Source organism: Monodelphis domestica, chromosome 4 (assembly GCF_027887165.1).
Source record: "Monodelphis domestica isolate mMonDom1 chromosome 4, mMonDom1.pri, whole genome shotgun sequence".
NCBI lineage: Eukaryota > Metazoa > Chordata > Mammalia > Didelphimorphia > Didelphidae > Monodelphis > Monodelphis domestica.
The window spans coordinates 188,047,478-188,072,523 of NC_077230.1; the positions used below are offsets into that span (position 1 = coordinate 188,047,478).

The window sequence follows — 25,046 nt, forward strand, 5'->3', positions numbered from 1 at the left end:
TAAACTTAATGGCAACAGAGTTCTTTGCAAAGCCCTATTCAATCATAATGTCTCGAAACAATGTCTCCAGAACAGTTATGAAACACCATTTTGGGGGTTTTAGATCGCTATCACCTTTCCTCCAATGATGAACTGTACTTGGGAGGAAAAAAGGAGCCATTTGAAAGGGGGAAGTTATTTCCAGACAGTTAGTCTTTCATTATATTTTAAACCAATTTGTCGCCCTGTCAAATAAATTATTGCACCTTCAATAATATTAAACCACAGGATTTAATAGAATTTCTATATGCATTTTTGAAAACCTCTCAGCCCTTGCATGGGGAGGGGGTTAGTGAATTAGAGGGGAAAGCCCACTATCGAATTAACTTTTTGAAGGTCTGGCTTTGTTCCTGACACTAGAAAGCCACTAAAATCCCAGTGCCCTCATATGATCACTCCAAAATACCAAACCAGTCAGTGGTTTATTTCTGGGGTTTCTTCCCCCCCCCCCCCCCCGCCCCGCCCCTAGGTTTAAATGTAGCAAGTTTGCCCCAGGAAGGGAAAATCTTGGGAGAAACCAATTTCATATTGCATCCTGAGAGAGAGCCACACGAGGGCGCGCTCACGTTCTGCAAACCTCCACTATGGTTCGATTGCTGCAGTACATTTCCTTTCAAATACTGTAATAAGAATTTTCATTGACAGCCGCGCCACAATAGGAATAGTCTTCTAAAAATCGGCTTTATCTACCACAGATAAAGAGGCTCAGAGATTTTATTAAGGACAGGAAGGAGAACAAGGGTGAGCGTAGTGACAAGATTTTTGAAACATATGTCTGGCTAACGGTTTCAGAGAAATGAGGTGGTTAAAAGGAATTATTTTTGTTATAACCAGGAGATCACAGGAGAGATCTTAAAGGCCAATATATGCATATTTTAAAAGAGAGATGTCGTATTTAAAATTCATTAAATAGGTGAAAATATGGTTTTAATCTTGAGAGCAAAATGAACAGATGAAAATAAAAGCCCACCATCCTTCCTTTTTTCCAGGTTTCTATAGATTATGGAGTTTTTGTTCTGAATTGATTGCAACAATCTCAAATGATATAAGATTCAATTTTATAAAAATGCAGGAGACTTTAGGTTTGGGAAATTTATTTGTAGTATGAGAGTAAGAAACAATTTGAAGTCTTGTGATGATAGTAAGCTGGTAAGGGAGCCATTAGAAATGAATAAAACTAGAAAAGAAGAGCAAAACGTATGCCGGCGCTGGTTAAGAAAATGTGTGTTCTATATAATTCTAGGGAAAGTTTTGGAAACAAAAATATCTCAGATTTGTGAAAAGATTCCCGTGAACTTTCCGAGTTGTGGGGGGGGGGGCGGCCTTGGGGAAAGTCAGTCGGTTTATCCTGCGGTTTTTCCCTCTTCTCCCGGATTTGGAACCCGGTCTCATTTTCTACCCTTTGGGGTAGGAAAGAAAAATCTCTTAGCATTAGAGGAGGTGTTGGCCTCCTGGGCTCCCATCTACTGGGAATTAATCCAGGCGAAGTGTCTAAGGGACCATTGGGATTTTATCAATTTAAACGGATTGACTGGCGGGTTTTCTCCCCTCCTCGAAGTTCATTGTTAACGAAGCGAGATTCTCCCGTAATAAATACCATTCCGCCGTCTCTGTTCATTAGGGTGATTTCCCCCTATTGCCAGACGACCCCCCCCCCCCCATATCCTTCCTGGCCCTTGGTCAAAGGCGCGAGGAATGGAGACGCCCTTTTCCTAACCCTGGCTCAAGGAAGTAGACCGCTTGGATTGGGGGTGGAAGGGTAACCCAAGCTACTCCGCTGGGGTTCTGTGGGTCTCTTCTTAGAATATCTTTCCTCTATCGCCACTGGCAACTTGTCTCCCAGGTCTCTTGTTACTGATCAGGGCTGTTCCACTTGAGAGTAGAGGGTGAGAGGGTGGTGGAGTCCTGAGCTTTAGAATTTGATCGAGGAGGGCAACGTTGGCTTGTTGCTCGAGAAATCTCGGGGTTCCATCTGGCTCTCTGACCCTGGCTTTCTTGAGAGAACTGCCCGAGAGGTGACTGGAGAACCTCATTCTTGGGAAGTGGGTATGACAAAAACGTCAGTTTCTGTCCTTGCCCACAGTTCTCCAACTGCACAACCCTCCCCCCCATCCCTAATTTCGAATGGGCTGGAGCATGACGGAGTGTCCCGGGGCTCGTTCTTTGACCCTTGAATGGTTCACGGGTACCCAGAAAGTGGACTGAGAGTTGGGCAGCGGCTTCCAAGTCAGGTAGACGAATTAAGGCAGAGAAACGGAAGGCTCTGCCATCCCACCCCTTGGCCTTGGGCTGGGTGACTGGGGCCAGAGAGGCAGCTACTGTTCAGGGCAGGCTCTTCCAGTTTCCATTCCAGAAGAGCTTAACTGCATTGGCTTTGCGCCTGGGAGAAAGAAAGGGTCTGTCTGGATTTCTAAATCCTCCAGCCTAGGTTAGTTAACAAACGATTGCCTCTCTCGAAGTCCAGCACTAGGTGTAGAAATTCGAGTGACCTACAGGGTCTTTTAAGGGAAGGGAAGTCAAGGAGAGGGAGGAGAGGATTTTTAAAAGTAGGATTTCCTTCCATCTAAGGGGGGTGGGAGGAATCCTGTTTTTACGAATATTGGATGTTTGACACTGACTGAAGGTAATACCTGGTCTTTGACTTCCATTTGGAGGAGAAATGAACCAACTTGGTTCCTTTTGTGTCTAGAAAAGAAGGAGACGCTCCTTGGTCTCTATGGCTATTTGAAAACCGCTTATTTTCTCTCACCCCTGTACTTAGTAGTTGTGCTTCTGAAGAGCTCCCTGAATTCCCCTTCAGTCCTTCTCTCCCTTGGTCATGAGCTCTCACTCCGAAGGACAGAGAATTGGGAAGGGAGGTAGGGAAGGAGGAAGGCCGGAAGAGACAATCTAGACCAAGGTACAGTCCCGAAACTTTCCCGAAGGCTAGAGGCCGTTTAAAGCTTAGAATCCAGGGCAATCCCAGTCGCAAAAAGGTCTCCTCTCAGCACGGGGTTCCTTCCTCATTTTCCTTGAAACAGGAAATCGAGGAGACAACCTGCCCCCTTGATTACAAATGCTAATTTAACTGTAAGGCGACTCCTTTATTTTTCCCTGGGAACGTAGCTTAGCTTAGGGAGCGAACCTTCCGTATGAATGTAGGGTACATATCTCCTTTATGGCTCGATATTGATTTATTATTAATGTTAATGACTTTGCCCTATCTAAATATGATCTAAAACAATACTTACATTAAATACTCATAAGCAAAATAACTGCTTGCTCCCCAATACAGCCACATTTTCATTCTTCTCCTTGGGCAGATCAGCCTCCGCTTTCTAATAGTAGTTTCACCCTTTCCTTCTCCCAATTCACTCGCTCTTACTATTTCTAATTTGCTTGATTTTTTATTTTAAAATGGAGAAAACTAAAAAAGCCCCAATCTGCTCTTAGAGCTTGTAGACTATTTCAAGCTAAAATTTGAGGGGAGAGTAGAGGAAAAATAATTGGATCTAGGCAAGAACAGGTCAGGCATTAATTTTGAGGAGGGGGTGAAGAGAAATTGAAAATGAAAGCTAACTCCGAGGCCACTGGGTCTTTCATAGTCACCTGAGTAAATATCTGAGACACCCCAAATGCAAGAATAAGACCTCAAGTACTTGTTTTAGGGAAACTCCTCCAAAACCGTCAGTCAGACCTGTAAGCTAAAAACTTGCATCGGATATTTCTGATTACCCTCTTTTCTTCAAGTGTAAATAAAGATTATGAAAGACCATCTGATGGGCATAAAATTCCTGATTAGATTTAGCAGTCGGAGCTTAGCCTGAACCCAGGAAAATAGTATTTGGCTTCTTTGCACTCTGTGGGTTGCCCGGCATTAGTGTAAAAAAGGGGGGGGGGTGGGGGGATTTCTAGAAAGCAAAATAAGTCCTCAGTGCTCAACAACGTGAAGTCCACGACACTTTGTGACTTCGGCAAAGACTAGCATTGGCTCTGATAATGATCTCAAACTGGGAGAAAATGCCCTTTTCGAGCCTACTACCCAGTTGCCGCTAAAATAGTAACGGAAAAGACTATTCCACACAGCGTTGGTAGGAAAAATGTAAAGAAAATTATTAAAATGAAAAGGTCCTTATTTATTTATTCATAGCTTAAAACAGCTACTCCTCCATAAAGGTAATGTTTAAACTCTCTGGCCAACACAGTGCTTTAGACTGTAGCTGTTAAAGGCGTCGGGGCTTTTAACCTGACAATGATGTTGTATTTGAACAGCTGCGATAAGGTTTTAAAAGGTCTGTCTCATGGCCACAGTGGAGATTTTAAATAGGGTTATTGTTTCTGACAATGCCAGGCTTTGGGGGAAAGGGAAACAAATGCATCCCAGAAAATAATGTAAAATTCTAACTTCCACTAGGGACAGAGGAGATTTATTTGGGGAGGGGGGCGAGTTGGTTTGTTGGAAAGAGAGATTTGAATTGCCTTTTCTCGTGGAGGTCTGCGAGGTACCATCTAGCTTGCAGCCCCCAATAATACAGAAGCATTGAATGTGCTTTGAAGCCGTTCAGGCCCCAAAGAAATGTTCAGCTCAACCGGAAACAAGATTTATCCACAAGTTCAGTGTATCCGCCTGAAATCCAAGTCCAGGGACCCTTCTCAGAATGAGGTTTAGAAAAAGAAAACCCTTTCGAAAGAAAGAACTGGTTCACGGTCAGTGTTTCTTTCCGTGCTTTATCCCCCACCCCCTTTACTCTTAGCAAAAAAGGGGACTGTAGCTTCGGAAGGAGAGGACAAGTTAATACTTTCTTCTAAGACAAGTCTTTGGAAATCCAAGTTTAAATGCTCCCTGCTGCTGCCTTCCTATAGCTGGAAACAGTGGCCCAGATCAGGGCTGCCTGCTCCCAAAGCCAGGGAAGGAAGTTGCCAGAACAGTTTCTCATAAAACTCCGAGTTTCTGTGGTGTGTGTGTTTTTGTTTCTGTTTTTTAATGAGCACGACCACGGCACAAGAGCTAGTCCTCTTTGTGGGACTTAGCTTAATTAGAGGAAAACAGAGGATTTGGATCTTTCCTATCCTATCCTTTCCTTTCCTTTCCTATCCTTCCTTTTCTCTCTCTTTTTTTCTGGCAAAGCAAAAGCTCTCATCAAGTAATTTTAGAAATCTCCGAGAACTATAAAATTCAACTTCTGACAAAAGTATAGCTTTTAATATTTGACGATTTGTGTTAAAACAAAAATTGACCCCCTTGGTTAGTAGCGAGGGGAAAAATCAATAGTATAATTTTCAATAATTCATAACGCGAACGCCATTATGCTAAATCTTAACTATTAATCTTATCCTTTACAAAGTCTCGATTGATTTGTTAATAAAATATCTTCCCGTGTGTGGCAACAGAGGGTATAACTCTTTAAAAACCTTCAGAAGCAAGAAAATTACCAAGTAGCCCAAGAATGTAGATGAGAATTTTATTGATCGCCCTGATTCTTCTTAATATGTATTAATAAATTCCACAACCTTTTGTACCTTGCACTTGTCAGAAACCAATGCTTTTACAAAATCCATAAAAGGAAAACATATTTTTCTTTGCATAATAACTGAATGACACCTTAGCATTTCCCTTCCCCCTCCAGCCCAGCCAGTTACGGAAAACTTTCAAAGTCTGGATTGTCAGGGGGTTTTGCTGTTGTTTTTTCCATTTCCTTTCTTTTTCTTCTTTTATTTCTCGTCGCAACCCCCCTCCCCCTTTTTAAAAAGTGTGTGGAGATGAAGATCCCAGCTCTGTTCTTATGCAGAGAGCTCAAGGGGCGGTTTCTCTGACCATTGCTGGAAAATAATTGTCTCCTGTATGAAACCATACAGGGTCCCTGAGTGCATGCGGTCAGGAGAAACCCCCCATTTCCGCTGGGGAGAAATGTGTATGCTGAGCCCCACAGTGAGCAGAGTTTTGAGCCTGGGATGGAGAGGGCTGGGGTAATGGGACATTACTTCAGCACCACTTTCCCCTAGACTTCATGTCCAGCGGATCCTTGGCCTATTTGCACCTTTCCTCTCCCCTCTGTTTCCCCCTTTCCACGTTTACTACTAGGATTATCATCATCATCATCATCGTCATCATCGTCATCATCACATCCCTATTTAGCCCAGGGATAAGATACTCAGAATCCCAAGGAATTTGGACTCACCTCTCCGCAGTCCTAAATAAATCAATAATTGGCCCCCCTCTCTGTCTGTCAACTCTCTCTCTCTCTGCATGTATGTATACATGCATACGTGTATACACATATATGCAATATGTATTACATATATTGTGTGTATATATATATATATATATATATATATATATATATCCCTCCATTATTTCCCTTCTCCTTCCTTCCTGCTCTCCTTTCCTCTTCCTCTCCTTTCCTCTCTCCCCCATGTTCGGCCGCCAGGCTGCCTGGCTGCTGAAAGCCCCTTGTTTGCCGTGGGCGCAGTGCGCCAGGGCTGTCTGCCGGAGCCCAGCTCCCGAGGAGCGCCCCACTCTCCCCGCACTATCCCCTGCGCGTTGTAGATGTCGCTGTTGTCCGTAGTTGCTCTGCGGACCGGCCGGGCCCGGGGAGCACGTGACCCGCGAGGAGGCAGCGGCTCAAGGCCATTTTCAAATCTCATTGGCTTGGTTGTCATGTGGTCGGGCAGAGGCATCCACAATTACACAGGGAATGTTTTCCTAGAGATGTCAGCCTACAAAGGACACAATCTCTCTTCTTCAAATTCCTCCCCAAAATGTCCTTTCCCAACAGCTCTCCTGCTGCTAATACTTTTTTAGTAGATTCCTTGATCAGTGCCTGCAGGAGTGACAGTTTTTATTCTAGCAGCGCCAGCATGTACATGCCACCACCCAGCACAGACATGGGGACTTATGGAATGCAAACCTGTGGACTGCTCCCGTCTCTGGCTAAAAGAGAAGTTAATCACCAAAATATGGGTATGAATGTGCATCCTTATATACCTCAAGTAGAGAGTTGGACAGATCCGAGCAGATCTTGTCGAATAGAGCAACCTGTTACACAGCAAGTCCCTACTTGCTCCTTCACTACCAATATTAAGGAAGAAACCAATTGCTGCATGTATTCTGATAAGAGAACCAAACTCATTTCTTCCGACGTCCCTTCTTACCAGAGGTTGGTCTCTGAAACATGCCCCATTGAAAATCCCGAGGTTCCTGTCCCAGGATATTTTAGACTGAGCCAGACCTACGCCACTGGGAAAACCCAAGAGTACAATAACAGCCCCGAAACGAGTTCAACTGTAATGTTACAGTTAAACCCTCGCGGCTCTGCCAAACCGCAGCTATCTTCTGCCCACCTTCAGATGGAAAAGAAAATGAGTGAAAACCCCAGCAACCAAGACTCAGCTAAAGTCCCTCAAGTGGAAAGCCCCGAGCCCAAGTCCACTTTGCCAGAAGAGAGGAGCTGCCTAGCTGAAGTGTCCGTGTCCAGCCCAGAAGTCCAAGAGAAGGAAAGTAAAGGTCGGTATGATCAAAGTTTAAACCGTATCGTGGTGTAACTTGAACACGGCAGCATCATAAAACACAGTATAAAATACTAACAAGCACCACAGCCATAACATTTAATGATAAGGAGGCATCGGGCTGCAGGTGCTGGCTCTCTGGAGCTCTTAGAAAGAGAAAGAGAGCAAAAATCAGTCCCCATAGAGTGCAGCCATCTCTTTCCCTGTTTTACCTTCTCTTATTGTGTTTACTTTCTCCACAGACTGATAGGGAGAGGGAGGAAGAGGTTGCTTGGACTTGTTCTTTTCTAGGTTAATTCATGAAAAAAAAAACCCTCCTAAACAAACAAACAAACAAACAAAAAAAAAGATTGAAGGAGATCTGGAGGTTGTAAACACAAACATTTACTCTCCTTATTCTGGTAATATCTTAATTAAATATTTTAGTTGCATCCAGTTATGATTTTATGGCATTAGAAGCATTGTCTTGATATTCCAATGTGTGTGTGAGAAGTATCCTGCGAGCTGGTTAAATCTTTGTAGAGGCCGAAGGCTGAAGCCAGGAATCCAAGGCAGCAGCAATGCGCCTGGGCTTCCACGGGACACGGCTGCCCTCCTGGGTTGTTTCCAATAACCTTGGATTTGTCTCCCCCCCCCCCCCCCCACTTTAAGGGATCCAGCCTCTTAAACTCTCTTTTCAAGATTGAAAATGTGGAGAGTTAGATGGTGGCTCCCATTAAAGAAGAGCCAGAGTTTGCCTCTAGGAACAGACAGAGGGTGAGGCGATCAAACCCCGGGAATTCACCTTGTGAAAATGGACTTTGCAACCTCTTCCTCTCCTCTTTTCATATTCATAGAATATTGCAGGAGGCAGAAGTGTATAGATTTACTCTGAACAAACGTCTCTATGGGGTGGGAGGGCATTCTCAAGGAAACAATACATTGATAAGTGTGTGGGTATGGGGGGGGGGGATTCACTTCCAAGAGATAATTTCTTAAGAATAGAATATATGTATACACCTATAAATGTGGCTGGAGTGGGTGGGACTCCAAGTCAGGGATCATGGGGAAAATGTTGCAAAATAGAATGTGTGAGTATTGGGGAACTGGCAGCTTTTCTTAGCAAGTGGCTTACGGTCTCAGGTTGTCATGAGCAACACCGTTAAAATGTGACTGGGGAGACTGGCATGTTAAATATTGTTTAAATGTTGTGTGCGAGTTGGAAACTTTAGCGAGAAATCAAAACAGAAGCTCAAAAGTCGAGAGTGCCCTCACATCGTGTCATTGGAACTATTTAGCACTAATCTGGCAACAATTAGAAATCCCTTCCAGTGTACACACCTCGTGTGAGTAATGTTTAATACCAGCATTTCACCAAGCTGCCAGTCATTATAGAAGAGGGGTCATGGCCAAGGGTACACTTTAACAGACTGAGGAGAAAAAAAAAATTCTTTTGATTTTTTTTGTCTTTTCCTTTTGATTTTGATAGAGGAAATCAAGTCCGATACTCCAACCAGCAATTGGTTAACTGCAAAGAGTGGCAGAAAGAAGAGGTGTCCTTATACTAAACATCAAACACTGGAATTAGAAAAAGAGTTCTTATTCAATATGTACCTCACTCGCGAGCGCCGCCTAGAGATCAGTAAGAGCGTTAACCTCACTGACAGGCAGGTCAAGATCTGGTTTCAAAACCGCAGAATGAAGCTTAAGAAGATGAGCAGGGAGAACCGAATCCGAGAACTGACCGCTAATCTGACCTTCTCTTAGACCCTAACGCGGGGACAGAAACAGTGAGGATATTCGGCACAACATTCCCCGGGTGCAAAATGCAGGAAGAGACTTGGAAAACACAAACAAAACCTTTATTTTTTCTTTTCCTTTTTTTTGTTTTTGTTTTATCCTGATAGAATGTGACTTTGGGGTCATTATTTTAGTGCTGCAAGTGAATCTGTATTCCTATGGATATATATATATATATATATATGAAAACTAGCACGTGTAATTTATTATTTTTTCATCGTAATGCAGGGTAACTATTATTTAGAGTTATCATTTGGTCTTAACTTATTGGAACTATGGAGTATCCAAACAATGTGACTTTTTCATGTTTTTACTCACAAATGTGGTTTGTGCGTGTGGCTTTTACATTAGCCATGGCATTATTGAATATATCCAATACTTTAACAATATTAAGATCACCCACAACCTTCTGGGGGGGGGAAAAGCACATGACAATGTAACTATCCTCGCAAATGAACATAGAGATTGTCTTTCGTAAAATGGATTCTTGTCTACTTATCCATTGTAGATATGTTCGTGTGGTGCATATGTGGTATCTTAGAAATACAAACAGCAATCTGTCTTTTCTGTGCATGTTCTGTTAGCATGTATAATGCAATAAACTCTGTAAATGATACTGGCCCCTTTTGTTGTCTAAAATGGAAAGATCATCAGCCTGGATTTGAGAGCCTTCGCAGGGAATATCAGCTGCAGCCTGAAAGACTGAAGGGGGAGGAGGGGATGAGGAGTGAGAAGTGGGGTGGAGGAGAGAGTCAGAGGAGAGAAAAAAGGAAAGACCCCCGAGAAGTGGACAGAGTGGTATCAATGATTAATCCAGAAAATGTTATACAGTTATTCATAGTTGGAAAAAAGGAATCACTACCCCCGTTCCTTCCCCCAAAGGATAGTATTGTGACCTAAACTGGACTCCTGCTTCCTACCAATTGGAGACTGGTGAGTGTCCCCCAGATCCCTTCTTCCAGGAAACATTGCAAGAGCCATTTTTCTAGGCCCTTCTGTAGATAAAAAGTCCGTTTTTGTATCCTTGGGAAAGTCTTATTCGTGTTTTATGTTAAGGGTCCAGATTTGAAAACAATCTTGCCCAGGGCAGGGTGGAGTGAGGGTAAATCTTAGCTTTCATTAATAACTGAAGACTCTAGTAAGCTGCCTAGCATTTAAACTCGATCTCTTTTCTCCTCTTCCTTCTCCCTCTCCCCCCCCCCCCCCACCTTAATGGTCAGACACCCACTCTGTAACATAAGTTAGGAAAGCCAAATTTTGCAGACACCATTTTGTTGTTGTTTACGGGAGAAGGGATTTTATGTGTAGTAATTACCTTTTAGTGGCCCACATAAAGAGAGAGAAAGAGAGAGAGAGGGAGAGAGAGAGAGAGAGAGAGAGAGAGAGAGAGAGAGAGAGAGAGAGAGAGAGAGAGAGAGAGAGAGAGAGAGAGAGAGAGAGAGAAAGAATAAAAGTTTGCACAGTCATTCCTCCTCTCACTTAATTGCAAAATACTGCTCAGAGCCACTGTATATGAGTCGGAAAGAAATGCACTAAAGGGACCTGAAGGGGATTTGCAAATGAACATGACTCCACACTGAAGTCCAATGCTCGAATAAGCCAGTGCTTTCTAGCAGAGTTTGAAAGAAAACCTTCGGGTTCCTATTCAAGCAAGATTCTAATCTGAGAGGATAACCAATATAATTAACCACCATCCTTTAGACAAGGTACAAGAATATGCCTTGGAAAGACTCTACAAACATTTCATTGTCTCAGGCCTTAGGTGCAGTTTTAAAGGGTTTCTAGTATCATTGGTTACACTGGACAATTCCTTTTCGATTTCCTTTCCTGGAAGGAAAAAAAAAATCCATTTAGATGCTTTCAACTCATTGCATTCATTTAGCAAGGGATTCTAGGCAGTCTGCATTTATGCAAGTTTAAAACCTCATTCCTAGAATCAGGAACATTCGCCAGTTGTAAGCACTAATATTTTTGAAACTTCATTTGGAGAGGGAAAGTATCCTCTTACAGGAAATCGTAAACATGATAGCTATGAAAACTGGAATCTGCCTTCCCCATGCCACCTTTAAGTAGCCAAAGGAAACCTGATTATTTCTGGGGTGCTAGTTCAAATAGTGGACATTCTGCTGACAAAGGATGAAAACATTTGGGGGATGGAGAAAAACAGCCCAAGATTTTCTACTCCCGTAAAGAATTTTAATTGAGAAAGTCTTAGGGGGAAAAAAAAGAATCAACCATCAACTAAATAGTAATCCCACCCATTCCACTATTATTTTCCTATAGGTCTATAAAGAGTACATTTCCCACACGAAGAAAACGTCTGAAGACACACACCTTCGTGGAAAAGAAGTACAGAGAGTAGAGGGAGATTTTAAAACACACACACACAGAGTTTGAAGTGATTTTTTGATAGAGCTATATAATGGATTTGGGGAAATATTCAAGGCTATTCAGTGCCGCCTTAGAAGAGGAAATGCTGATGAGGGAGAGGGAGAGAGGGAAGGCCAATATTTCTCAAATATACTCGAATTCTCTAATAACAAGAGTTTCTACCTGCCTTGAGATATACTAATATTCGTTTTTCCTTCAATAATACAGGAGAGACAGAAAACACCAACTGCCCCATTTAAGGATGAAGGGGAAATTTTGGCCTGAATGAGGAGGCTGGCACTTGAGTCCACAATCGGCTGTCTGCCATGCTCTCTTTAAGGGCAGTGCCTTCTCTTACCAGGGGAACGTCTGCGTTTTGCCAGTTTATACTAGCCCGTCTTACTCCTGTGTAAACTTTACCTTCTCGCTTCGTGTTTGGAAGGAGCCACTGCAGCTAGAGTCCCGCAGCGCTGCCCAAGTAGGGGAAAGGAAACCCCGAAGTTTCACCTCTGGAATAGTGGTGTGTGAGCACAGAGAGCAACACGTCGTTGCTGTGTGTAGATGTCTGTATTGGGGTTGGAGGGGAGAAGCTGTCGGAGCTACTCCATCCGTCCGTTTTATTAGGGACACATTAATCTATAATCAAATACACCTCATAAAATTTTTATTGAAAGGCATAATATCATTACAGAGGTCTTCCACCTGTTTTAAACAACACGACAAGCATTTTGGGGGGGGGGTTGGGGGAGGGAGGCGTTGAAGGGGAAATGAGAAGGGGGGAAAAAAGGAAAGAAAATCCCTTCAGCTAGGAAATTGATTTCCACAAAAATACAAGCACATGCTTTGAAATGGGGTGGCGTCCTACCCTCCCTCAGTGGGTCTGGGCTGACTTTCTCTCAAATCCCCCCCAGCCCTAGTGTTCCTTCCCCATTTCTGCCCAATGCCCTGCCCTCTCCTCCTCCACTCCAAGGCCGCTAGTCTGAGATAAGGAGACAGAGGGTAGATGGGAACTGGAACCCATAGAGACCCTAGAGAGGGTGGGAGTGGGGGGCACCGAATGAAGGGCAGAAAGCACAGAGGGAGCAAAGAAATAGTCCCCACTGTCTCCTGCCGGGCTCCAAGGCACGACCACGCCTGGCCGGGCTCTGTTCACACCCGGTGGAAACCAGAGAGCCTGTGCTTGTCCCGCCGGCGCCCTCCCCGTGGCTCCAGTTGCCTTTTTTTTTTAATTGTAGTGTTGATGATGATGATTTTTTTTTTTAATCACAGCAGCCCCCAGTTTAGCGGATTGATTTACTCCCCGTATTGGTAAATATGATCACGTGGGCCCCGCGACCAATGGTGGCGGGTTGCAGCCTGCAAAATACTCGGATTGCGCTCAGGGAGGGGAGCCGCTACAGTTAACAGTGTAACCTTTTATATGAGGGAGAGGGGAGCCTAAAAAATGTCTTCCAGTGGCACCCTAAGTAACTACTATGTGGACTCTCTCATAGGCCATGAGAGCGATGAAGTGTACGCCGGGCGCTTCGGACAGGCGGGGCATGGCACGGCCACCAGGCCGTCAGGTGTGGCCGATGGGGCCGAATTCTCCTCCTGTAGTTTTGCCCCTAAATCCACCGTGTTCTCCGCCTCCTGGCCCACCGTACCCCCACAGCCCTCGGCTGCTATGACTGGGATCTATCATCCCTATGTGCATCAACCCCATTTAGCAGCCTCCGAGCCCAGCCGGTACGTGCGCTCCTGGATCGAGCCCTTTCCGAGTTTCCCCAGCAGCAGTACGGGGAGCAGCGGCACCGGGAGCAGCAGCGGCGGCGGCGGCGGCGGCGGCGGCGGCGGCGGCGGCGGCACGTCCTCCACGGGGCGGCACTACGGAATTAAGCCTGAAACTGGAGTAGCTCCCGCCACCTCCTCTTCATCCTCCTCTTCCTCCTCTTCTTCTTCCTCCTCCTCCTCCTCCTGTCCCTCCTCTTCCACCTCCTCTTCCTCCTCTACCAAAAGAACTGAGTGCTCCTCGTCCCGGGAGTCCCAGGGGATCAGTGTCCCCGAGTACACGTGCAATTCCTTCCTGCAGGAGCCCCGGGAGAAGTCGGCAGCGACAGCGGCAACGGCAGCAGCCGGGGTTGCTGGAGTGGCCAACGGCAAGGATCCCTCGGCTTGCAGCGACCATCCCAGTCCGAGCAGCCAGCTGAAGGAGGAGAAGCAGCAACAGCAGCAACAGCAGCAACAACAACAGCAGCAACTTGACCCAAGTAAGTAAAAAAGAAATTGCCCCCTGATTTATTGCTGAAACCTGTAAGGCTCGAATGTGCAAAACTGATAGTTTTACTAACCTATAAAAATGTCTAGACGCCTACCCTAGCGCAGGCGAGCAACAAACGTCCATAAAAAAGGGGGGGGAAAAGAGTTCACATAACCACCTACCATCCGCACACAGTTTGTACAGTAAACAGAACGGGGGGCATTAAGGCTTTTTATGATAATTCCCCCAAAGTTGTGAAAACCGTCCATCCTTCGTTAAATTAATTTAACGACCTCTCTCTCCCCTCCCCGCCCTCTTTTCTCCCACCCTGACTCTCCTCCCCTCCCCTCTCCCTCTCTCCCCTGCTTCAAACCCCCCTCTTTGCAGATAACCCTGCAGCAAACTGGATCCACGCACGTTCCACCAGGAAAAAACGCTGTCCCTACACAAAATACCAGACCCTGGAGCTGGAAAAGGAATTCCTTTTTAACATGTATCTCACCCGAGACCGCCGCTACGAAGTGGCTAGGATTTTGAACCTCACAGAGAGGCAGGTCAAAATCTGGTTTCAAAACCGAAGGATGAAAATGAAAAAGATGAATAAGGAAAAGGGGAGTAAAGGAGACTAATGTCCCTTGGAAATGAATTGGTTTTGCAAATGCATATTACCCTTTCTTTTTTCAGAAACTCTCCAATGACCAGGTCTATTTAGGTAGAAGTGAAATGTTGTCTCTGTAAGCTATTTTTGGGGGGAACTTCATTATTTGTTCTCTAGTGTGTTAAAAAGATGCTTTGACCCTCCGTTCCCCTCCCTCCTTCCGAACAGGTCTGGTTTCTCGGGGAAATTGTCTATTGTGAGTGCACGCTAGCTTTGGGGAACTCTCTAATGTGTAAATGTCTGACATGTTTCTGAAGTGATGTAGTGTAGATTCCCCCTTCGCCAGAATTAAGGCGAGGATGTATAATAATCACGATAATAATAAAATTATATTAAAGGCGCAGTTGCTTCCATCGATGGCAGTACACTGTTGTTTAGTTATTCAAAGAAATCATTCCCCCTGCCTCAGCTTTGCCTTTGGAATTTCTGCATTTATTTAGTTTGCATTAGGTGCCAGCACCAGGCCAGGAGAGCCTGAAATTTGTGTGTGTATGTGTGTGTATGTATGTTTTCTTCTGCACTTTTAAGGGGTCACCTCATACTTGAAAGGATTTGTCATGGGCCTGACATATGCTGGACTGGGCCTAAAGGAGCTTTGGTCACTTGTATTTGCCTTCTTATTTTTCTAACTGAAGACCCGTTGTAAATGTTGTCAGTTATTACTAATAAAGCTTGAATTGACCAAAAGAAAACCACCTACAAGCTATGAAAACTGTGAGTGCTTCCTTCATTTCTCTATTTTGATTTTTCTTTTATTTAAAAAAAGACCGCCCTCACCTTCCTGGTTTCTCATGGTTGTCCTTGATTCACCACTTATGTATGCCCTCAGTACAGGGAATTTGTGAAAGTACTCTGAATACAGAAAGTCTTTTCTAAACTAAACCTTATTTTGAGGACCGAAAGTCCACAGTCACTGAGAGAAATCAAGAATCGGACTCAAAAGTTTTTAATTCTATGATAAGTCTCAAACCTTAATTTCTCACAGACCAACAAAGAAGGTTTTTTTGTTATCGTTATTTGCTGGTTGTTGTTTTTAAGCACCCTGGAGTGTGGTTTTAAGGTAATGAAAAAGGTGAAATTCAGAGAGAAGCCATTCTTTTCAAAGGGACGCTTCCAGACACTATCCTCATCTTAATGCTCATAGAACAATTCTTTGTTGATAAGATTATCCCCCTAGAAAGTGAAACTCCCAAAGTTGCCCCCCCCCCAATTTGAGGAATTCCACAAACACTATTGAGGATGATTCCTAGGTCGACACTTGGCTTAAACCTTCATCTTCTCTCCCATACACTTTCGGCCCCCAACACACAGACACACAAGTTCCAAATTGACCTTTTCGGGATAAAAAATGGTCAAGTCTTTCCTACTCAGCCTCTCAGTTACCCACCACACCACTCCCCACCCCCTCCACCAGCTCTAGTGTGTGTTTAGCCCCTATTTCCGCCATGCTCTAATGGCGTTATTCAGTTGGCTAAAATGAAGTTCATTGTAAAAAAGGTTTTGTTCCGAATGGAGCCCATTGAATTGAAGAGGCCAAAAGCACCAAGTTGTAAGTCTCCAATTTTGCTTCTTTCCAGTGTGAAGAGAATCTTTCTGAAATCTTGGGGGTCTTGATGCTTCTTCTTGGGAACAAGAAAAAATAATAAGAAAAGAAAAAGAAGGGGGGGCGGTAAAAGCCAAGGCCCAGAGGGCAGCAAAAGGTGTTGCCTTGCATCCCCCATTCATTGTCAACCCTATACCTATAATTCTTTTAAAACAGGAAGAACCAAGGTATAATAAAGCCATTGAGAAGGCTAGACGTCTGGACCTAATGAGTTTACGATATGCCTGGCGCTTTGCTTTGAAACCATCTTATTTTGATGTTTGTGTTTGTTAGAGGGGAAGAAGAAATGCAGACAAAACTAGGTCTTAAAATTCAGACAATAAAATATAAATAAGAGTTGGGCAAGGATAGCACAACTTAAGGAAATCTGGAGTTGAGGTATGGGCACTTATAAAAAAATAAAAAAGAAAAGAAGAAAGAGGTGGAGGAATCTGGAGGCTTTAAAAAAAAAAGAGTTTGTTATCAAGATCTATTATCAATAGTTCCTATAATTTTGACAACCAACACCAGCATGCTGCTGGCACATCTAAATCTAAATACCTTCTGTCATTTTAAAGATGTAATCCTACTGTGAACTTGGGGTTTTTTTGGGGGGGGGAGGGCTTGTTTTAAAATTTAGTCCAGCTAGTCCATCGACAAGTAGACTGTAGTAAATAGCTGAAGATAGTCTCCTGTCTCTAGAAATATCTTTAACCACAATTTGGATTCTTGTAGGTTACAAGACCCCAAATAGCCTCAAATACCTCCTTAACTTTCACCTCAATGAAGGGAAAATGTAAAATTTTTAAACTAGTAGAAAACATTGAAATTTGTGACAGCTTTTGTTCTTCATGTCCAAGCAGAACCGCATAGAATTTCAATTCCATCTGTGCCTTTTGGAATTATTACAAAAAGCATATTGTTATGCATTTAAATCCAAACATACACATGGAAGAATGGATCTGTTCAGCTGTTCAGTTCATCAATCCCATATTAGAAAAAAAGTTTTAAATCTTGTTTAAAGGGTAAGGAATACTTCAGCAAGTATTTGAGCAAAGAAACTCAAAGAAGTAAAATAATAAAAAAATTATAAGAATAAAAATTAATTATTGATTATCTTCAGTAGCAACAGCCTCTTAAAGAAGAAAGTTAAGATTTTTGACTTTGCTTGTAATTAGTGGTAGTTTTCAATCTGTTCTCTTGAGGGGAATAAAACTTGCAGTCAGTACTTGGAAGATTGTGAATCTTATTTTAAATATTAAACTCAGTGAATAAGCGCGATTGAAAAGGATAGTAGGAACAATGCTGATTCAGAAATGTTAGTAGCTGTAAGTGTGTCGGTTATTAATAAGGTTTGAACTCATATCAATCTCCATCCAGTCTCTCCTTATTTTTAATTAGTTCTCTGTTTACCTCACTTTACTTGTTGAAAAGCAAGGGGGGAAATATAACATTATTAACCAAGTTACACACAGAGAGAAACAGAGACATAGAGAGACAGAGAGACAGAGAAATACACAGAGCGAGCCAATTTTAAATTGGCTTAAAGTATTGAATAGGAAGATGAGTTGGGGCTGATAGCAATTTCATATGGCCACTAGAGAGCGCTGTTGCTCCACCTTCTGAACCCATAAAGCTTAGGATTCTTGTTCCGAAACATTTTTATTAAAAGTATTTACAATGCTATTTCAATCCCAAATTAGGACGATTTTAACAAATAATACACAAACTGAAACATCCAATCCTTTATCCACATTTGTTTGAACTAAAATTTTGGCTCAATATTTTTTAAAAAATTAGAAATTGTTATCCTAGAAACTATAAAAAGGATTGTATTTCAGCATATTTTACCAAAATAGAAATGTCCAAAGTAATATGCCTTTATTTACAAAGTTAATAACACTGTATTATATAGACTATAAATGGAGTTTTTTTAATGCTTCCAGTATTTTTTTTCCTTATAGAAATGGAAACTTTGTAGTGTTTTCTGAATTAGGCCTGATTGTATAAAAATATGGGGTTTCAGCTCAATTACCAGAAACTCATCACTCCTGAAAAGTAAAGAAATGCAATATTTACATGGTGTGTTCTTTTAATTCAGTTTGGACATACTGACATATTATCAGGCTTTAAAATACCCGTATACACACAGCTAAAGAGATCATTGTTCTAATTTTCTAAGTCCTTTCATTTTAATTGAAAACAATCTCTGAATTTTTTGGAAAATATTTACAAATTGATAAATATCAGATTCAGTCTTTAGAATTTTCAATATCCATTGGAAATATATAAATAATTCTAACTAGAAATGAAAAATCTCTTCTCCAATATCAATAAAATCCATATCATTTGTAACTTGTATATTCATGCAATATCAATCTATATAAAAAACTTGCAACTACATAATTAAAGCGACTCAAGTTAAACTTTTTCTATCATCTTGAAAATTTTTTTCCATTTGTAAAGTATAGAATCAAATATTCCTGAAATTACTTTAAGATTATGTTAGTGATGTAGACCAACACAAAAGGAGTGTCTATGCAGCTGGAAATAACATCCCTGCAGTCAGTTTTAAACAGTCTCCTGTTTTAAAACCACATTTCTTCTTTGGTTTTCAGTATTGCCTGAATGCATTTTAGGTTAAACTGGAAACTCTTCCGAGGTGGGTTTTGTGAATCTTGGATTTCTGCTCAAAAGGCTGGTCAGCTTGAAGTGCTTACAACATAAATTTATACAGCAGAAAAAATTTGCTTGGTAACCTAGACAAACTGAGGGTGGGGTGGGGGGAGAAGGGGAACACCCAGTACATTTATTGGACATTTTAAAAGGGGGAAGAGAGAAAAAGAAGAGAGGTGGGTGGAGAAGGAGATTGATTGTAATGCGAATCAGCTTTGGAGTATATTTTCTGGAATCATAAATATTTTTGCGGATTCACACCAGACTTTGCCACATGGCCCAAGCTGCTTCTTCTTACAGCCTAGATCTCAGCCCAGTCTTCTCTCTGCCTCTTTCTTTCTCACTTCATCTTTTTCATCTCTTTCTCCTCCTTCCTTCCTTCCTTCCTTCCTTCCTTCCTTCCTTCCTTCCTTCTCTCTCTCTCTCTCTTTCTCTCTCTCTCTCTCTCTCTCTCTCTCTCTCTCTCTCTCTCTCTCTCTCTCTCTCTCTCTCTCTCTCTCTCTCTCTCTCTCTTTCCCTCTCTTTCCTTCCTACACACACCTTTATTATATGCGACTTATCAAAGACTTTCACGGAATTAAAATTTTAGATAAATAGGAGCTTCCTTGGATCATATTAGAACTTGTGGGATCCTAAACATAGAGACCTGAATCCCTTTTGTTTCCAGAATTTTATCACACCATTCTGTTCCATATGAAGGGGACTAGGGGAAGGTTTTAGGCACCCCTCCCAGCTTGAAACAAAGCCTAACCATGCTCTGCACTTGAGCCGGATTGAAAGCTGCGTGTCCGGTACCTGAAGAATTACCAACAAGCTGGAATGTGAGTTCTTCTTTTCCTCTTCTCAGAACATTTCTTTCTTATTTTCTAATCCTTCCTCAAGCTATGCTAATTTATCACCCACATATTTTTTTCTCTTCCCTCCCCTCCCTTTGCCTAGAGAATGACGTCCACTAAGGGTGAAATGATGGAAAGTATATTCATAGACATGATTTCCATTAAATATCAATTAACCTGAGAGCCTCAGCCATGCATGCAGTGCGTCAAGGGTAAATGTACATCTCATTTCCAAACGACCTGCTGGGCTGGAAAATAGTTTTGATTCGCTTTGATAACACCTAGGATTTTAGACTACTTGTATGCATTTTAATGAAACTACTTTCAAATTTCCAAGCAAAAACTCACGGCCAGAGCATACAATGTGCCCATTTCCTTGGACACATACGAATGTTTCCGGACTATATACTGGATTATTTTGTATACTTTTAGTACAGTACAAAATAAAAAGAGGGTTCTCTATGGCATGTTACAGGAGTTCAGGGGATGGTTTACTTTGTGCCTTCTGTGAGTGACCTACTCGTCTCTCCCAAGTGTAAGGCTCTGCCTTTCCCCCTTTTCCTGCCTCTGGGACTTGCCATTCCCATCCCATCAGGGAGGGACAGTAAGCCCTTGGCAGTGCTACTTTATGGGCCTCCTTTAAGGCCAGCGGATGTATCCCTTTCTAGGGAGTGAGTTGTCCCGTTGAGCTTCAGTGACCTTCTCTCGAAACCACTGTATCATTCCGCGTTGGTTATCTCGGCTCTCATCTCTCTGCCTCTCCGCTCAGTGGCGTTGTGCAAAAATGCCTTGCCAGAGCGCACATAGGCGGCAGCCGCGGCGGCGGCGGGAGTTGTGGGAGGGGAGAGTGGGGGGGTTATGTGAGGGAGGAGGTGAGGGGTGGCGGTGAAAGTTTTTTTTTTCCTTTTGCCTCCGGTGTAGCAAATGTAAACTGAAGCCAAAGATCCCCCCCACCCCCACCCCTGCGCTTAGGTGCACTTTTTTCTTTTTTTTTTCCTTCTTTTTTTTTCCCCTAGTACGCTCAGGGCCGCCTTGTGCCTAATAGGAAACAGTGGAGGCAGCGGGGCAGGTCACCCGGGGCGCCGCCGATTATATTGGAGCCCCGGCCGCTGCGCGCTTGGAGAGGCAGAGTGAGTGGCGCGCGGGGCAGAGCTAGGAGGGCGCGCGGGGGCTGGGCGCAGCCGGGCGGCCGCGCGGGGGCCCCAGACCTAGAGAGTGAGCGCGAAAGCCACAGCGGCGCGCGACGGCAGGGGAATGAACGTCCAGGCTTAAAGCCCTTCGGCTCCGTGGCCCTCGGAGGTGGCAGCGACGTAGCGGCGGCGGCGGCGGCAAAAGCACCACAAGAGGCACTCGGCCGCTCCCTCGCGCTTCCTCCCGCGCGCTCTCCCCTCCCTGCTCGGGGCCGCCCTTTCGCGCCGCAGTCGCCGCCGCCGCCGCCACCGCCCCAGCCCTAGAGCGCGCCGCTCGTCCCGATGAGCTCCTACTTTGTGAACCCGTTGTACTCCAAGTACAAGGCGGCGGCGGCGGCGGCGGCAGCAGCGGCGGCGGCGGCGGCGGGCGAGGCCATCAATCCCACTTACTACGACTGTCACTTTGCACCCGATGTCAGCGGCCGCCACGCCGCTGCAGCCGCCGCGGCCCTGCAGTTGTATAGTAACAGCGCCGCCGGGTTCCAGCATCACCACCATCACCATCATCACCACCAGCCGCAGCAGCAGCCGCCGCAGCAGCAGCCTCACCCGGGATCCACTAGCGGCGGGGGCGGCGGCGGAGGGGGCCCGGACTATTATCATCCCGCCGGGGGGAGCCCGGCCTCAGCCTACCAGCCGGCCCCCCCTCCTCCTCCGCATCCTCCTCCTCCTCCGCCTCCTCCTCCTCCGCCGCCTCCCCCCTGCAGTGGGATTGCCTGTCACGGGGAGCCCGCTAAGTTTTACGGATACGATAACTTACAGAGACAGCCGATTTTTACGACCCAGCAAGAGGCCGAGCTGGTACAATATCCTGACTGTAAATCGTCCAGTGGTAATATTGGCGAGGACCCAGACCACTTAAATCAGAGCTCGTCTCCTTCTCAAATGTTTCCCTGGATGAGACCACAAGGTTGGGATGCAGTTTAAAGAGAGAGAGAGAGAGAGAGAGAGAGAGAGAGAGAGAGAGAGAGAGAGAGAGAGAGAGAGAGAGAGAGAGAGAGTGTGAGAGTGAAAGAGGGGGAAAATTTGCTTCCATCTCACGTTTTAGCTTTAAACTCCTTCCCCCCCACTGTAACTTCAGTGGCTCTTGTTTTAAAGTAATAGTGTGTTTATATGCACACACACACACATATGTATATATTAAAAGTAGAAAAGTGTAAGGCTACAACTGCCAGAATAATTTGTGGATACTTTCTACCCTTCTCCATACATACACACCTATTTATTATGGATGTAGAATATAGTAATATAGGTGTTTCCCCCCACATGTAAGAGAAATCTCTACCAACAAGCAGAGACACCAATAAACTCTGTGCTTTTAAAAACTGTTTCTTTTCCTTTTTTGTTTGTTTTAATCAGCAGCTCCTGGTAGGAGGAGAGGAAGACAAACGTACAGTCGTTTCCAAACGCTAGAGCTGGAAAAGGAATTCCTTTTTAACCCTTATCTGACCAGGAAGAGAAGGATTGAGGTTTCCCACGCTCTAGGACTCACCGAGAGGCAGGTAAAGATATGGTTTCAGAACAGGAGAATGAAATGGAAAAAAGAGAACAACAAGGACAAATTTCCAGTTTCCAGGCAGGAGGGAAAGGAAGGGGAAACAAAAAAAGAAGCACACGATCTGGAAGAGGACAGAGCTGAGGGCCAGACAAATTAACTTATGCCTTTAAATTTTTACCGTAGACTATTAAAAATAATGATCAACATATGCTGGTGAATGCCACTTGTTTTTTGTTGTTATTGTTGTAAAGGGTCTACCTGTATTCCAGGCTACCGTAATGTCACTGTTCTTGATGTTTCTTTGCTTTGGGAGTTGTTTGGGTTTTTTTTTTAAAATTCAGACACAGCATAGAAACAATTAAGCTGTACTTTACGTGGAAATTTGATATTGACTTTGTAGCAATATTTTAAAATTGTAATTTTTAATATCCAAGCTGGTGATTTGCCTCAACAACATAAACTTCCTAATGATAAGCACGAGAAATTGAACCTAAAAATGCTTTATTAATCGAAACAAGTGCACTTGAACATTTTAAATTTTTTTTCTTGTGGTGAGTAAATTAAAATAAATCTATTAATTTTTTGAAGAAATTATGCAGCAGAATATTTACTTTATATTATTTGATTAAAATAAATGTAAAATGTTTTATTTATGTTTTTTTTTCCCTTACCGCTTTTGTAATGAATGGCTTTGGTGCCTTTTGTTTACTCCTAAAGATTCTTTTTTTTTTTTTTTGCATTTATATATATATAATATCTCGGGGAAAAGTTTGGGCCAAATATCTTAAAAGCACAACATTAGCTGCAAAAGTGCACTCTATATATAGTCTTGGGACTTGCAAAAGCACTTAAGTTTATGGAAACTGTACCGGTGACGAAAGTTTTACTACAACGTCAAAGTTGACAATTAATCTTTTCCTAAAGTCCATGCAAATTGTGCCAACTAAATCATCTAATGAATGAATACTTGAAAAGCAAATGATATTCTTGATCACTATTCGCACCGGGCCAGTGGCACGGTTAAATACTGCTCCCCCCTGCCCCCAACTTTCCTCCTACTTTCAATTTGAACCGCTATTGTAATTTCCTTAAGTCGTTTCTTTGTACCAACTCCATGGTTTTTCTTTGTTTATAGAGTAGGTGCCATATTTATTTGTATTACCTGCACTCTGTTCATGAAATCATGTTGAGCCAACTGAAAACTACATCTTCGCTTGTGTTGACTGGTACGTCTTCATGTTTGTTTCATCCATGAAAACAATGGCTCCACCTATTTGAAATGAACACTTTGAGGAAACATCTAAAATGCTTGTGTAACAGCCGCTAATAGAACATATCTATCCCTTCAATAAAACAAAACAAAACAGGAAAGATCTCCTTCAATGAACCTGTGTCTGTAGCGCCGCAAAGATTTCCCATAAGCCACAACGCATCATCTGACAGCAAAGTTCATTTTGGTGCATCCATTTTATTTTTTTGCATACACGACCCAGAAAAACAAAAACACGAGGAAGCTTCCAAAATGTTACAGTCTGATGCCCCTCCCCCATGCTTCTCTCTGTAAGTAATTTTTCTAAGATTCAATGAAGACTTTGAAATTACCTGAACAACACATTATAAGCTTCCTGAGACATATAAAATCGTCCTGTCCTGTCTGGTTTTACAGAATATAGCTAACAAGACTGATATAGAAATTATCGGTTTAGGATGGAAGTTTTAAAGAGAGTAAAGGCAGTATAACAATATACTGAATGTCTGTCTAAAACAAGTAAAATTACTACTCACACAAAAAAGGAAAGTCTTGTGGCATTCCTAGATTTACTTTTTGAGTAATCCACAGTTTATTTTCATTATTTAAAAATTTCCCCTATGATTAGTTTCCATTGTTTGGATCTAAGTATAATCTTCACATTTGGGAAATTTAGGTTCCCCACCGGGAAAGGCTTACAGTGAAAGCAGATGGACAAGAAAACATGAGTATCCTAATAGGAAAAAGAGACTGAGGAGCCCATTGACCTGAGCCTAGGAAGAGACAAGTTTAAGTCACGGTCTCACCCTGGCTTAAGAAACATTTGCACAAAAAGAGACAGCTGCATACGTGTATAATAAATTTATGAGCATTTTTCTATTAACTGTGCCAGATTTTGCTCAATATGATAGAAACATTCCTTGAATAGGAGAAGCTTTCTGATGAATTTTCACAGATGAGAATTTTTCTGAGCTTTGTGTTATGCAGACCCCACTGGCCCAGTATTTAGGGGATTTTCCCTCACATCATGAAGAACAATAGGTTGTTGTATTTAATGATTCTCCCAAAGAAATACAACCTAAAAAAAAATCTGATTTAGGTCAACAACTGTATCCTGACTTAGGTCAGTATTCCACATTAAAAGAGCCATTGTCAAATGGAAACATTTGAATGGACATATTCAGTAGTTAATGCATCTTCTGAAAACATACAGAGTTGCATAGGGACTCATTGAGGAGGGAAGGAAAAGTATAAAAAAAAATACCTATTTTCTAGAAGTCCAAGTACTGAAACGAATCTGTCATAGTAAATACTGTTAAAGTGCCCTTATAGTCCCCCTTCCCCTCCACTTTCCTTCCATTTTGAAAAAATAATATAAAAATCACTTGGGCTTAGTAGGCTGTTCTGGGGAAATATTGTATTTTTTACATCTATGTGCATGTCCA

At 43.0% G+C, this 25,046-nt stretch overlaps 3 protein-coding genes across 6 annotated transcripts; all 3 read left to right on the plus strand.

Annotated features, from left to right (window-relative positions):
* The first annotated feature begins 514 nt into the window (after positions 1-514).
* On the plus strand, positions 515-9,919 carry HOXD10 (homeobox D10). The gene is made up of 2 exons (XM_001368460.4): positions 515-7,522; positions 8,993-9,919. Exons 1-2 carry the CDS (start codon positions 6,778-6,780, stop codon positions 9,268-9,270), a joined length of 1,023 nt encoding a protein of 340 aa, XP_001368497.1. The 5' UTR covers positions 515-6,777; the 3' UTR covers positions 9,271-9,919.
* A 2,522-nt stretch (positions 9,920-12,441) lies between these two features.
* HOXD9 (homeobox D9) lies at positions 12,442-15,282 on the plus strand. Its single transcript, XM_001368489.5, has 2 exons — positions 12,442-13,922; positions 14,300-15,282. Exons 1-2 carry the CDS (start codon positions 13,118-13,120, stop codon positions 14,539-14,541), a joined length of 1,047 nt encoding a protein of 348 aa, XP_001368526.1. The 5' UTR covers positions 12,442-13,117; the 3' UTR covers positions 14,542-15,282.
* A 3,765-nt stretch (positions 15,283-19,047) lies between these two features.
* HOXD8 (homeobox D8) lies at positions 19,048-23,723 on the plus strand. 4 transcript variants are annotated; one of them, XM_056794025.1, is made up of 3 exons: positions 19,048-19,649; positions 20,681-21,764; positions 22,214-23,723. In XM_056794025.1, the coding sequence occupies exons 2-3, from the start codon at positions 21,137-21,139 to the stop codon at positions 22,507-22,509; spliced, it is 924 nt and encodes a 307-aa protein (XP_056650003.1). In that variant the 5' UTR covers positions 19,048-19,649; positions 20,681-21,136; the 3' UTR covers positions 22,510-23,723. The 4 variants fall into 4 exon arrangements, with proteins under 4 accessions (XP_056650003.1, XP_016289209.1, XP_016289208.1 ...); XM_016433723.2 differs by lacking the exon at positions 19,048-19,649 and having other exon boundaries at positions 19,676-21,764; positions 22,214-22,356; positions 23,488-23,723; XM_016433722.2 differs by lacking the exon at positions 19,048-19,649 and having other exon boundaries at positions 19,677-21,764; positions 22,217-23,723.
* The last annotated feature ends 1,323 nt before the right edge of the window (positions 23,724-25,046 follow it).

Excerpts from the sequence above, each read along its gene's own strand:
- HOXD10 (XM_001368460.4), top strand. The coding sequence starts at position 6,778 with ATGTCCTTTCCCAACAGCTCTCCTGCTGCTAATACTTTTTTAGTAGAT. Across the intron at positions 7,523-8,992 it reads CCAAGAGAAGGAAAGTAAAG|AGGAAATCAAGTCCGATACT; the intron begins GTCGGTATGATC and ends TGATTTTGATAG.
- HOXD9 (XM_001368489.5), top strand. The coding sequence starts at position 13,118 with ATGTCTTCCAGTGGCACCCTAAGTAACTACTATGTGGACTCTCTCATA. Across the intron at positions 13,923-14,299 it reads ACAGCAGCAACTTGACCCAA|ATAACCCTGCAGCAAACTGG; the intron begins GTAAGTAAAAAA and ends CCCTCTTTGCAG.
- HOXD8 (XM_056794025.1), top strand. The coding sequence starts at position 21,137 with ATGAGCTCCTACTTTGTGAACCCGTTGTACTCCAAGTACAAGGCGGCG. Across the intron at positions 21,765-22,213 it reads TCCCTGGATGAGACCACAAG|CAGCTCCTGGTAGGAGGAGA; the intron begins GTTGGGATGCAG and ends TGTTTTAATCAG.